General features: G+C 30.9%; 1 protein-coding gene across 1 annotated transcript; it reads left to right on the forward strand.

Annotated features, from left to right (window-relative positions):
• The first annotated feature begins 909 nt into the window (after positions 1-909).
• LOC145745977 (excitatory amino acid transporter 3-like) lies at positions 910-5,695 on the forward strand. Its single transcript, XM_082564158.1, has 12 exons — positions 910-1,132; positions 1,309-1,431; positions 1,905-1,986; positions 2,323-2,365; positions 2,594-2,725; positions 3,107-3,267; positions 3,388-3,454; positions 3,539-3,673; positions 4,148-4,248; positions 4,327-4,452; positions 4,783-4,917; positions 5,488-5,695. Exons 1-12 carry the CDS (start codon positions 910-912, stop codon positions 5,693-5,695), a joined length of 1,536 nt encoding a protein of 511 aa, XP_082420284.1.
• The last annotated feature ends 8,453 nt before the right edge of the window (positions 5,696-14,148 follow it).

The following is a 14,148-nucleotide window of genomic DNA, read 5'->3' on the forward strand; positions in this document are numbered from 1 at the left end:
CATATTTTTTCTCTACAGTAAGTTAATAACTTATTAAAAACCCTTTTTCTGCAAACTATATTCACAGATATGCGGTAGTTAAAATTGGATTTGAAATTATAGATAATCCGTCGTTGTTTAAATAGGAAAAAACAAACAAGAAACAAAAAGGGTAGCTGTCAGACACTTAAAAATTCCTCATCAATCAAATTAACACAAAGAACTTTTTACAGCGTCACAGTTTCTATATAAGCCCCAATGTCTTTGAAGTTTTAGTATTTGCTATGTCATAACTTAAATTAAATTAAAGCTAAAATAAGGTAAAAATATTAAGTATTATACATACCAATTTAACGAGATTCAATGTAGTCATTCTGTAAATATTTTTATGAGTGTTTTTCTCATAAATCTTTGAGCATTAAAATTTTACGAGTACTACTATAAAAAAAAAATCTGTAACAGAGCAGGTTAAATAAAATAGTTTTTTTATCGTCCATAAGATTTATTGCTTATTTCAGTAACAGGAAAAGTAAGGTTGTCTCAAAAGAAGAGAAAATATACGCCCGTAAATAATCAAGTGCTTAAGAAATAATTGACAATTAAATCAATTTTGTGGAAGATTAATTTATTTACATTTAACAGGTTTTATTTTTTTTAGAAAATTATTTTTTTGTGGTTACGAATAGACCACAAAAAAATTTCAAATTTTAGTTAGAAAATTCTCAAAATTAGTAAATAACAGATTAGTATTTCGCAAAGCTATTTTACCGATATTACTAAGTAAAATCCTATTTTCTATGATTCAGGTAAATGCTATTGGTAATTAAAAAATTAAAAAATGTTAAGTTAAAAATCATTTATTTAATTTTTTCCTAGTATAGTTAATAATTTTTACTTATTTTAATAACTAACAAACTTCTAAAAATTACAATGGGATGCTGCAACAAACGCGCTTTCAAGTCGTTCTTGAAAACTAACGCGTTGCTACTAGCAACGCTTGCAGGGGTGATCTTAGGGATCGTCCTCGGGATCGGGATGAGGGAGGCGAATCTCTCCCAACTTGACATCGCTTATTTTTCCTTTCCCGGCGATCTGCTTCTGAGAATGTTAAAAATGATTATTCTGCCATTGATTGTGTGCAGTTTGATCACAGGTCAGTGGTCGTGGGTTCGAATCTTGACGTTGCCCTTTTTTTTTTTTTTTTTAATTATTGTTTTTACTAGCAATTCACAAATGCTGTTATTTAAATTTTTATTAAATTTTTTTTTATTATTGTTTTATTTAATTTTTTTTTATTTTAGTATATTAGATTTATATTTGTTTTTGTAGGAGTGTCGACTCTTGATCAAAAGGCATCAGGAAAATTGGGTGCACGAGCTATTATTTACTACATGACAACCACACTTATTGCTGTTATTATTGGTATCGTGCTGGTGGTGACAATCAACCCAGGTATATATTAAAAAAAAATGTTTTTTACAAAAAAAATAAAATTTTTAAATCAAAAATATTAAATTTTTTTGAGTGTTTTTGAAAAATGATTTTTGTTTGTTTTGTTACGTTTTTATTTTTAAATTTTAACTGGTCATGTTATCCGATAATAAAATGTAAATTAATTTATGTAGATTTTAAAATACTACGTTCTTTATGTTTGTGATATCTGATAAGAAATGAATATTAGAATTAATTAATCATCGTTTGTTTGATATCTTTTCGGAGTATTTCGTTAATTATTAAATCAATTATAAAAAATACTACACGAGGCGACGTAAACACAAAAATATTTATTTTATAGTAGTATGTAAAATAAGGGCAATATACCCTCAACTACCCAATATTTTCCTATAATTTTGACGACCCATACAATTTGTATGATTTAATTTATGACTTAATTTTTTTATTTTAAATGATCAAATTATTTTTAGGTCAAGCAGGAAAGGAAAATATAGACTCAACAGGGTCATCACTGGTCGTCGAACCCGTGGATGCAATGTTAGATTTAGTGAGGTATAAATATTAAATTTTTAACATTTGATTTTATTTTAATTGTGAAATATTACACAGTTTTAGCAAAACTCACGTTACATTTTCAATTTAATTTTAAGTGTAGTATACTAAGTACACAGAAAACATTCAATTTAACAAAAAATTGTGTGCAAAACTTTTATGTGTTTAATGTGACATGTTATATAGAATAAAACGTATTTACTTAACAATGTAAATTTATTTTTGGTTTACGTAGAATTTGTTTTTTAATAAACGTTCAAGTGTTATTGTTTGTTTTAGTCATTTATCGAAAGTTATCAAGTTTAAAATTTAATTTAATTAAATTTTTTTTTTCAGAAATTTATTTCCTGAAAATCTAGTTCAAGCCTGTTTTCAACAGGTTAGTTAATAACTAAAATTTAAATAAAAGTAATATTAAAATAAAATACAAAAAAATGTGTGTCCAAGTTTTAAACTTAACACAAAAATTACAATAATATTTTTTATCAAATTTTTGATATTAAAACCTACTTCAAATTTTCAAAAAAATCTTTTAAATTTTCAAAAAAAAAAAAAAATTTAAAATTTATTTTTTTAAATTTAAAATTTTTTTTTTTACTTTGTTTAGTACGAAACTCGAAGGGAGCCAATTATACAGGAACAAAATGTAACCATGGTGGTCGAATACATGAACGGGACGACAGTCGGCTACGAGCAGACGACAATTGTTGAACAAAACGTTACTGTTGATTATAAATTAGTAAGTCAACTTTTACAAGAAATTTTTAAAGTGTTTTCTACAAACAAAGTAATGCGTCATAACTTTATTGTAATAATAGTTACACAACGTTGTAAAGCAAAGAAAAAACAGCTCTGTTTGTTTGTATTTAGTACTGAAATTTATTTAACTTGCACATGTTATATAGTTTAAACTCTTTGGTTACTTACTTTGCTTTTTTATGTATTTTTATAGTAGAGTGTTTTTACATTTAAGATCTAATCATTAACTAAAATACTTTTTCCTAATATTTGAAAAAAAAAAGTAAAAAATAAAATTTGGTAACGTTTTTGCACCAATCTTGCTACCTACTACTATAGTGTGTTTATATTTTCTAAACTTGATTTTTAATGCTGTTTTAAGGTTGGGAATTACAAGCTAGGCATTAACGTGCTCGGGTTGATTATGTTTTGTATCACATTCGGTCTTATCATTGGAGGAATGGGAAAGCAAGGAGAAATCTTGGTCAACTTCTTTGTCGCTTTCAACGAAGCCGTAATGAAGATAGTGCACATCGTTATTTGGTCAGCATAATTTTAGTCTATAATTTGAGACATTTTTACACTATTTTTAATGTAAAATAATTAAACTCTTACTGATATTTTAAAAGCTAAAGTAAAGATGCTAACAATATCATTGTATAGGTATGCACCGATCGGTATTATATTCCTAATTGCTGGGGAAATAATGAAAATGGAAGATCCAGCTAAAGTAATTTTCTGTTTTAACTTATTTTACAAAACATTTAAATATCTACAATATATTCATCATTTAATCTAACATTTTAAATGTTAGGTAATGGAGCAGTTAGGTTTGTACATGGCAACTGTAATAGCTGGGTTGGTGATTCATGGAGGAATAGTTTTACCTCTGATTTATTTTATCGTTGTCAGAAAGAACCCGTTTAAGTATTTATCAGGAGTTTTACAAGTAAGACCAACGCTTTTATGAGATTCATGTGATCCTGAGTAGATAAATATGTAATTAAACGTTTCAAGTCTCGTGTGTCGTATAATTTTTTTTTATATATCTTAATCTTCGATATGGGAAGATCAAATGCGCGACCTAAATATAGAGTAACATCAGTTACTTTTTTGACCCAGTCTCGAGTTGCCTGTGGCAGTTTGGGATATTATAGACATTATAATTGCCCGGAAATTTTGCTGCTGATTAAGTGCTGGCTCAGCAGAGTTTATACCGTTTATAGCTCCTTACTTAAAGGCGCTACAGCATAACAGCAGTGGGGATTGAACCCACGACCTCATGTGGTGTAACAAGTGTTCTACTACTACACCACGCTGCCGGTTTGCAAATGTTATTAGATAACACAAAATGTTGATATTTTTAGATAGATAAAGTTATGTTTAGGTAATATTTTATTTTAATATTTTAATTTTTTTCAAGGCACTTTTAACCGCTTTAGCTACATCATCAAGTTCAGCAACTTTACCGATCACCATCGACTGTTTGGAACAAAACAACCACGTAGACAAACGTGTCACAAGGTCAGAATTATTTTTTATCAAAACAAAAAAATAATTTTAAATGTTGTTAATTATAAAAAAAAATCTTTTTAAATTTAGGTTTGTTTTGCCGATTGGTGCAACTATAAACATGGATGGCACTGCATTATACGAGGCTGTTGCTGCAATTTTTATTGCTCAAGCTAATGGGATTGTGCTAAATTTTGGTCAGATCATAACAGTTAGGTAAATATTTAAGCTCTTTTATGCTCATTTATTGTAAATGTTTTATCGCCCATTTACTTAAACATTTATTAAAGGGTGACCCTAAACGTTAGGGTTGATCTATTGTTGTGGATTCGTATTTTATGAAGTTAATAAGTAACTCTGCAAATGTGGAATTGTAAAATACTTCCTCATTTTAAGTTTAAAATATGTTACAGGCAATGTAGTTAATATCGCTTCACGCAAATAGTTGTTATAATATTTTAAATATTTTAATTTTTATTAAGTAAAGTTTGATACAAAACCGAAATTTGGTTTTTGCACAACTGATGTAACTTTGTTGTGTTTTAGTGTCACTGCAACGTTTGCAAGTATTGGAGCAGCTGGCGTGCCACAAGCAGGGCTTGTGACTTTAATTATTGTGTTGTCAGCTGTTGGACTTCCAACTGAAGATATAACCCTTATTCTGGCTATTGACTGGCTCTTGTAAGCGATTTTTTTTGTGTTTTTTTTAATACCTTAAATGAGGAACAAGTAATTAAATTTACGACTTCAAAACTGGGGATTTTGTAGTTTAAACACCTTAAGGTTAACTGTGTTTGTATTAAAGGGCTTATTTAGTTTTACGACATCTTGGCAATTTTATTCATTTATTACTACATCCTTTTATCGTTCAATTTTTTTTGTATATATCTTTATCCTCGATGTGGGAAAGTCGAATGCCCGACTTAAACATAGAGTAACATAAGTTACTTCGACCCAGTCTCGAGTTGCCTGTGGCAGTTTGGGATATTATAGAGGCTATAATTGCCCGGTAATTATGCTGCTGATCAAGTGCTGGCTCAGCAGAAGTTTATACTGTTTATAGCGCCTTACTCAAGGGCGCTACAGCATGAGGGTAGTGGGTATTGAACCCACGTCCTCATGTGAGATGTAACAAGTGTTGTTACTACTACACCAGGCTACCGGTCCACTACACCACGCAGCCGGTCATTTAAAAAATGTTATTAAAAAAATTATAAGACTTAAATAAAAGATATAAAAAATCCTTTTTAGGGACCGTATTCGAACGACTGTTAATGTTCTTGGCGACTCTATCGGGGCTGGAGTCGTGGAAAAATTGTCACGTGACGACCTAGCTCAAATGGAGGATCAGGTTAGCTTCGACGATTCGGACTTCTCTTCCGTCGACGAAAAGAAGGGTTGTCATGACAACAAGATGTACAGGTACGACGAAAAGAGGGACGAATCGACTGCTATGTAAAGGGGGTTAAAACAAGGTGTTATTTTTTCGTTAAAGTTCTTTTTATTTTTGAAACTTGATTTTAAAATCGTGAATGTAAATTTTCTAGTAATGATTTTTAATTTGAACTTGATTTTGTACAGAAAAACTTCTAAATTTTTGTTGATACCCACTACAGTAGTTTGTAGTTTTTTTTAATTTTATTAATAAAAACGAACAAATTATAATGACCTGGTATTTGTTTAGAAAAGTGTAACCGCACTACAATAACATTTGTGGTCAATTTTTAGTTCTAATTGCTAAGGACTAAAAGCACTTCAAGCAAAAGATGCGCAATACTTTTTAGCCTTTGATATAAACGTGTTTATGCCTAAGTTAAAGGCACTTTTAAACCAAATTTGGTTAAGGGGTTTATATGTTGTTTTTGTAGTCTTAGAAATCTAAAGTAACACAACATCAAAAGTGTATGGTAGATTTCACAGTAACGTTCATTACTATAGTCAGATTGATTGAACCAAACTATATTTCATGCACATCATATGCTTCACTATGAGCCATAGATAAAGTTTTATATTTCTGCCCATGCCCTTAAGGGAAAATAGTTTAGCAATATTTTATACTTTGCTTTAGTTAACTTGATAGGCATAATGTTTATAGTACGCGCATGGTTAAAATTTAACAGCATAAGGCCAGCAAGCTAATTTAGTCGGTTTATTTAATGTTAAAGCTTGCCACTGGGCAAGAATGAGTTGTATTTAAATTGGGCTTACTTTTTTATGCTTTGTGTTTAAATAGAGTTTGATATATTGCGTACAACACAATAGAGTAGAACTGAATTAAGGAAATTTATCATTTATAAGTCTTTGTGTTCTGAAAGGTCTGGTCACGTGACTATTTATAAAACATGTTTGCTAAAGCACTTTTAGTAAAAAGGCAAGGCATTGGATTTAACGTTAAAATGTTGCTCAAAAAGCTGAAAGTTTTAGGCAAAATTAAAAAGAAGTATTTTAAATGCTTTTAAGATTATAGGCATTAAATATTTTAAAGTGAATTGCGATTTAATATAAAGAATTTTGCCGCAAAAAATACCATGTGTTTTAAATTAGTTTATAATTCTGTTTGCAAAAAATACATTATATATAATTTTAAATTGCAGAAATTGTTTTTACAAATTATCGAAAATTTTTTTTTTTTAAAATGAGTTTTCGAACCAGAATACAAAGCGTAGAAGCTCCTGGCTGCAAATGCACGCAAAGAAGCTGCGTAAAATTCATGAAAAACCAGGCTTTGCTTCTTGCAACTGTGGTTAGTGTAATACTTGGTATAGTTTTGGGAATTTTAATGCGATTTGCCGAGCTCTCGAAACTGGATATCACCTACTTCGCTTTTCCCGGCGATTTGTTTGTTAGAATGTTAAAGATGGTTATTGTGCCGATCATAATAACTAGCCTCATATCAGGTGAATTGTTTATTTTTAATCACATTTTATTATTTGTGCCTAACAATTTTTAACAATTGAATTTACTTTTTTGTCAGCTGTTGCTACTATCCCACAGACTGCGGCATCTAAGTTAGGTGGACGGGCTGTTTTGTATTATATCTGTACAACTCTATCTTCAGTAATACTTGGCATAATACTCGTTGTAGCAATTCAACCAGGTCACGTGATTTTTTTGTTTAGGACATAACTATATATGTATTTTTATTTTTAAAAAATTTTCAAAAATTTTTTTTTTTTTTGATTGCAATTTAATTTTTTAGGGTGGGGAGGAAGGCAGGATCGCTCCGGATCAATAAGAAGAGCGGAACCCGTCGACACTCTTCTTGATTTAGTCAGGTCAAAGTTAAATTCAATTTTTAAAAATTTAATTTTTAAATATTTCTTGTTTTAAAATTTAAATAATTTTTTTACAGAAATATGTTTCCAACCAATATAGTAGCAGCAACATTTAGTCAGGTAAATCAGTTAATATTGTAAAACTAAGCATTTTGCTTTTTTATGGCTACATTATTTTGTTGGTTAATACTTCTATATTAAAATAGGAATTTTCTGCACGTGATGAGATCACAGCGTTAAAAAATGTCACAACTTTTGTTTTGAACGAAACTACCAATCAAACAACGAACTTTACCGAAGAAAAAATGGTCGTTGTCGATTATAAAATCGTAAGTTTTTAACAAATCTTAAATCGGAAAATTGTTGTTATAGTCTGTAACTTTTAAGCAATTTTAAAGGCTTAACGTAGGGTATCTATTTTTTAGGCAATAAATTCAAAATCTGGTATTAATGCTCTTGGCTTGATCGTCTTCTGTCTTACTTTTGGCTTAATTATTGCAAAGATGGGAGAAAAGGGAAAGATTTTGGTTCATTTTTTTGATGCTATGAACGAAGCAGTTTTAAGAATTGTTAAAATAGTAATCTGGTAAAAAAATAAAAAATAAATTTTTATTGTAATGTCAAGTTTAAGAAAAACTGAGACAAAAAATTTAAAATAACCATAATTCATTTTTAAAATAATTTTTCTTTTAATTTTATTTTAATGATAGCATTGATATTTTTAAGGTATGGCCCAATCGGGATTATGTTTCTGATTGCATCAAGAATAATGGGAATGGACAATCCGCGTGAGGTAACTACAACAAAGACATAACTTTGTAAAAGCTTTATTTGTATTTTGTTTTTTAGGAACTGTCAAGTTTTGGCTTATACATGGCGACAGTATCTGCAGGTCTTCTAATACACGGACTCATTATTTTACCTCTCATTTACTTTGCATTTACTCGCAAAAATCCTGTTCGCTATCTGGGAGGGGCATTACAAGTAAGTGTGTTGTTAAACCTAAATTTTAACTTGAAACTATGTTATTAGATGATATGCTTGAAATACAGAATATGTTTTATGTTTATAGGCGATTCTTACAGCATTGGCTACATCATCAAGTTCTGCAACATTGCCAGTTACAATCACTTGTGCTGAGAAAAACAATCATGTTGATCGGAGAGTGTCAAGGTAATAATTGCACTTTTAAACCACCCTTCGTGAATATAACTATCAAAAACTTATATTTAAGATTTGTTTTGCCGATTGGTGCAACTATAAATATGGACGGCACTGCTTTATACGAAGCTGTGGCTGCAATTTACATAGCACAAGCTAACGGGATCTCTCTGAGCTTTGGCCAAGTTTTAGCTGTCAGGTAAAATTAAATTACTACAATTAAAACCTAATTATTAGATAAAAGTTAGTGGTAAATGACTTATCAAAACTTATATTTAAGCATTACGGCTACAGCAGCTAGCATAGGTGCAGCAGGCGTACCTCAAGCTGGATTGGTAACTTTGATCATAGTTCTTTCAGCAATAGGTCTTCCTGCGGACGACATTCAGCTGATTTTGGCAATTGACTGGCTACTGTAAGTTACATTAAAAAATGACTTTCTGACAAGACAGGCGACTGCTATTATTATTATAATTGCAGCATTTGACAGGATTTTTTTTGTTTTAGTGACAGGTTTAGAACTTCAATCAATGTGTGGGGAGATTCAATTGGTGCGGGGATAATTGCGCATCTCCTGAGAGATGACTTGCGCAAAATGGACGAAGAAAAGAAGCCAATGGAAGGAATCGATAACGGAGGCCTTGTGCTTGAAGAATCTTCGCGAATGTAAAAGTTTTTGACGTACTTAAGCTTGTAAAAATCGCTCTTTTATTACTACCTTTAGCTTTTAACCTGTACTTTATCGCTTTATTAATATTTTAATTTTTAATACAAAATTTTAATAAACATTTTCAGTCTTATTAAAGTAAGTTTTTAATAGTAACAAGTTTTTTGGACTTTATTATAAACAAGGATAAACTGTACGCATGTGTTTCATGCATGGCTAAACTTTAAACAAAACAAAGCCACGAGGAAGGAATTGCGCATAATTTTTTTCTTAAACGGAAAATTTATTTTTAATCTGCTTAAATCGAGCAAATTAGAAGGCAAATGTACTCAGGTTTGTTGCAAATAATATCTGATGTCTCAATCTTTGTAGATTAGTTATATTTTCAGTTAAGGTAATGTTTTGTTTTCTAAAAATGGGACTTCTTTTGTAAGGACTCAATTTCCAATTGGTTATATTATAATATTGAAGACCTAACTGCACTTGGCTTGATTCATGATAATTAAATAAAAGTTGTATTCAAAAATTGCTACTCCTGCGACTAAAACATGTGGGAAATTTATCAGGTACTTGCTAGCCCTACAGTCTCATAGTTTATATTTGATTCATCTGTTAGTCTGGACCTAAGTGACGCGTTCATCAATCTAACGTTTTAAAAAGATAATTTAAGATGTTGTTATAATTGGATGGTATCTCATTTTTCAACTGCTTAATTTTTCTTTTGCTGGATACATTTGGTAATAATTACTTTTTGCCTTTTATATTGCCTTGTCAGCAACTTGATGAAAATATCTATTTTATATATATATATATATACAAATTTCTTGCATAACCAAATACAATTCACCCAGAAGATCTTCACATAGAATCTTGTCCAAAACTGTTATGATGTCATGCTTTAAGATTACTTATTAAAACAAAGAAATATAAACCATTATGTATGTATTAAAAAAATGATTTGGCATAAGTGGCAACCAAATTTGATTTTGGGTTGCATATTTAATGGTTTTTGCCACTTTGTCCAAAATAATTGATTCTCAACTTCCACCTTCTTACTAATATAGTGCAAGTTATTATATATACCTATTCGGTAAATTCTTATAAAATACTTTTTTGTTATTTAACAATTTTTTTTCAAAGCCTTTTTTTAATGTCTAAAATTATTTTTTTTTAATGTCTAAAATTCTATCCAATGTATACTCCCACAATATGTATTCTATTGCCGATAAGGTTCCCTTGTTAACTATCCATTAAAGGAGTCCTTATAAATTACATAGAAGATAGATAGTATCACCAATACTTATAAAATCTAATAATATTATAATAACGGTGTAGGCAACTCAAGATTAAGTTTGATTTTTTCTATGTGTTATATATAAAGTAACATCTTCATTACATCAAGGATAAATTTTAAAACATTTTTTTCTTCTTGCAAATCTTTCACTAATAATTTTTGTGACCAAAAAGTTTTATTCAGAAAAATTTAGCTTAAACACTGAAATGAATCGGCAGCAAAATTATTATCGCCAAAGAGAAGAAGGTCAGAGGGGAAGAGCAAACTTCCAATCAAATTATAGAAGAAGGGGAGGACCTCGTTTTAGTCCTTCGCAGCCAATGAATCGGAATAACCACTTTCGGGATCAAAGATACAAGTAAAAAAACCTTTATATTTTCAGTGCAAACTGATTTTTTTTGCCACTGCTCTTAGGACTTCGTACATTTTAAGTTTCTTTAAATTTAAGGAATTATCGATAAATTTTTTTATTTTTTTTAGTCGCAATTCAGATTCTACACAATTTCGTAATTTCAACAACAACCAAAATTATCACAATCCTGATGAGAACAGGAGTCCAAGAGGCAACTTTAATCATCGTGAAAATTTCAATTTTCATAATACCAATAATCAAAATCGCAATTTCAACAAAAATCACAATCGTCAGTTTAACGATCACTTTAACAATAACTCTAGACAACAAACTAGTAGTCCTGTTTTTAGAAATACTTATAATAAAATGGTTAGCAATTCAGAAAGACCTGACATGTTGAACCGAAACAGCAACCGCCAGAACCCAACTGAACATAGCGAAAGAAGGCCCTTCAAAAAAATAACAGATCCCAGAAAGTGCTTTGGTTCTAACCGAAGACGATCATCACCACATCAAAGCAATAATAAACAAATTGAACAGATTGTTCTTAAAAAGCCTGGGCCTGCTAAGAGCATTGAAAATGTACACTCTGCTTCAACAAGCAATATTCAGATTCAGAGAAACAATGAGGATCTTACTACAAACCATGAACTAGCTGAAGAAGATGATATATCAATTGCAATAGGGTAAATATAAATAAATGGGAGCTCTATTAGCCTCGTCCCCCAAGTTTATAAAATACTGAATAGGCGGAATTTTTACCCTAATCTTCTCTTGTACAATCTGCCCTTCCGTATTCATTTTAGTATAAGATGACGGTAATAGAGCTCTAATAAATGTATATATCCAATTCATGGGCATTGTGACGTGTCATTAGTGGGAATTGAACCCAGGATCTCTTATTGTGATTCCTAGTGGATACACTATGAAGTTTTTTGGTATTTAAAGTAACATTAATTTATATAGGACTGTATATATATATATATATATAATTTTTTTTTTGTATATATATATATATCTTTATCCTCGATGTGGGAAAGTCGAATGCGCGACTTGAACATAGAGTAACATCAGTTACTTCGACCCAGTCTTGAGTTGCCTGTGGCAGTTTGGGATATTATAGATTATAATTGCCCGATAATTATACTGCTGATTAAGTGCTGGCTCAGCAGAAGTTTATACCGTTTATAGCGCCTTACTCAAGGGCGCTACAGCATGAGAGTAGTGGGGATTGAATCCACGACCTCATGTGTGGTGTAGCAAGTGTTCTTACCACTACACCAGGCTGCCGGTTTTTAATATTTTTTAAATGTCAATATTTTAGGGAATTTAGTTGTTCCGATTGCGATGATTTATTATATGATGATCTAATCTTAGAAGATGATGAAATACTTACCAATAATCCTACACAAATTGAGGGGTAATTTTATTTACATTCAATTAATTGAAGTTGTGAAATTTATGAAAATTATCGTAGTCTATTTACTTAAAATATTATTTATTATAGAACTACACAAAAGGATAAAAATGAGAAAAGACCTATTGTAGAAGGTAAGTTTTCGGAAATTTTTGTTTTAAAAATTGATTCTGAATTTTTAGCTTTATTTAATTTTAGTTAAGTATTACTTGCGTTCTTAAGACTTGCGACATTTTTGTAGATAATTTTGACCAACTTGACACTCTTGAGCAACTGCAAAATGCCATTGACAGCATCACAAATTCTTCCGAAAGTTTTTTGCCACCGAACACCAACCAAAAATCACCAAATTTTGCCAAACAAACTCCGGAACACATCAAAAACATGATGTCTCCCAAAGTGATGTTAAATAATTGTTACCTAACTCCCAAAGACCCTGCAACACCCATAAGTCAAAGTACCCCAGTTAGGGAAAATAAAAATCAACTATCTCCGATTTTGACAAGCTCTCTTGCTAAAAATCAGAACAAAATGGTGCCATCGAGTGTTACAAAATCAGCTGTGAAAAGAAAGAATTCTGACATTGAGAAGTCGTCGGCTTTCTCGGTAAGTTTTTTTTTTTTAATTCTTTCTTGGTAAGTTTTTTTTTTTTTGTATATATCTTTATCCTCGATGTGGGAAAGTCGAATGCGCGACTTAAACATAGAGTAACATAAGTTACTTCGACCCAGTCTCGATTTGCCTGTGGCAGTTTGGGATATCATAGAGACTATAATTGCCCGGTAATTATGCTGCTAATTAAGTGCTGGCTCACCAGGAGTTTATACCGTTTATATCACCTTACTCAAGGGCGCTACAGCATGACATTAGTGGTGATTGAACCCACAACCTTATGTGTAGTGTAGCAAGAGTTCTTACCACTACACCACGCTGCCGTAAATATATTTGTAATATGTAAATTAATAACATATTCTTTGTTAAAGCTATAAGTTAACTTAATTTATTTTGTAAATTACAGTTGAAAACTGAACTTTTGTCTCCAACAAAGCCAAACAACAAACTCCAACCAACTTCATCAAATAAACGAAAGAAAACTGGCAACAACAAATACAAAATCCCACTTAAAAGTCATTCCCATGTAAAGATTGAGACATCAGATGACACTGATTCGTTTAAAACTGATCAAAAAAATCCCAGCAAAAATTTGAAACGAAAAAAGATAAATTTGAAGCGTTCAACTCAGAAAGCTACGCAAAGATTTGAAGATAAAATTTTGGAAAATCATCAAAAAAAATTGCAAGTCGAAAATTTGACGCCTTCTAATAACAACCCAAAATCAGTCAACCATAAAGACAATTCAGAAGTCCCTAGCACTTCAAGTTTTTCTAAATCTTTGAGAAATTTGACTCCGGAAAATGAGGAGCGAAGAGTAGTGATGAAGGAATCAAATCACGACATGAGGATCTCAGTGTCTCAGGACCTCCAGCTCACTCCGACATCTTCAGATCAAAGTGGAGACAAGCAATCACAAAAAGACGAGGAAGAGGAGATAATGAAGAAGTTGCTGGAGGAGCAGGAAGCTTGTTTTAAGCAAAATCAACGAAGATCCAGCAAAGCTCAAAATCAAACAGATAATAATGGTTAGATAGTTTAAATAATTTAGTTTTAATTTTTTTTAACTTGTTTAAGTTTTTTTTTTTCAAAAAGACGAGGAAGAGATGATGAAGAAGTTGCTGGAGGAGCAGG

This window comes from Corella eumyota, chromosome 3 (assembly GCF_963082875.1).
Source record: "Corella eumyota chromosome 3, kaCorEumy4.1, whole genome shotgun sequence".
NCBI lineage: Eukaryota > Metazoa > Chordata > Ascidiacea > Phlebobranchia > Corellidae > Corella > Corella eumyota.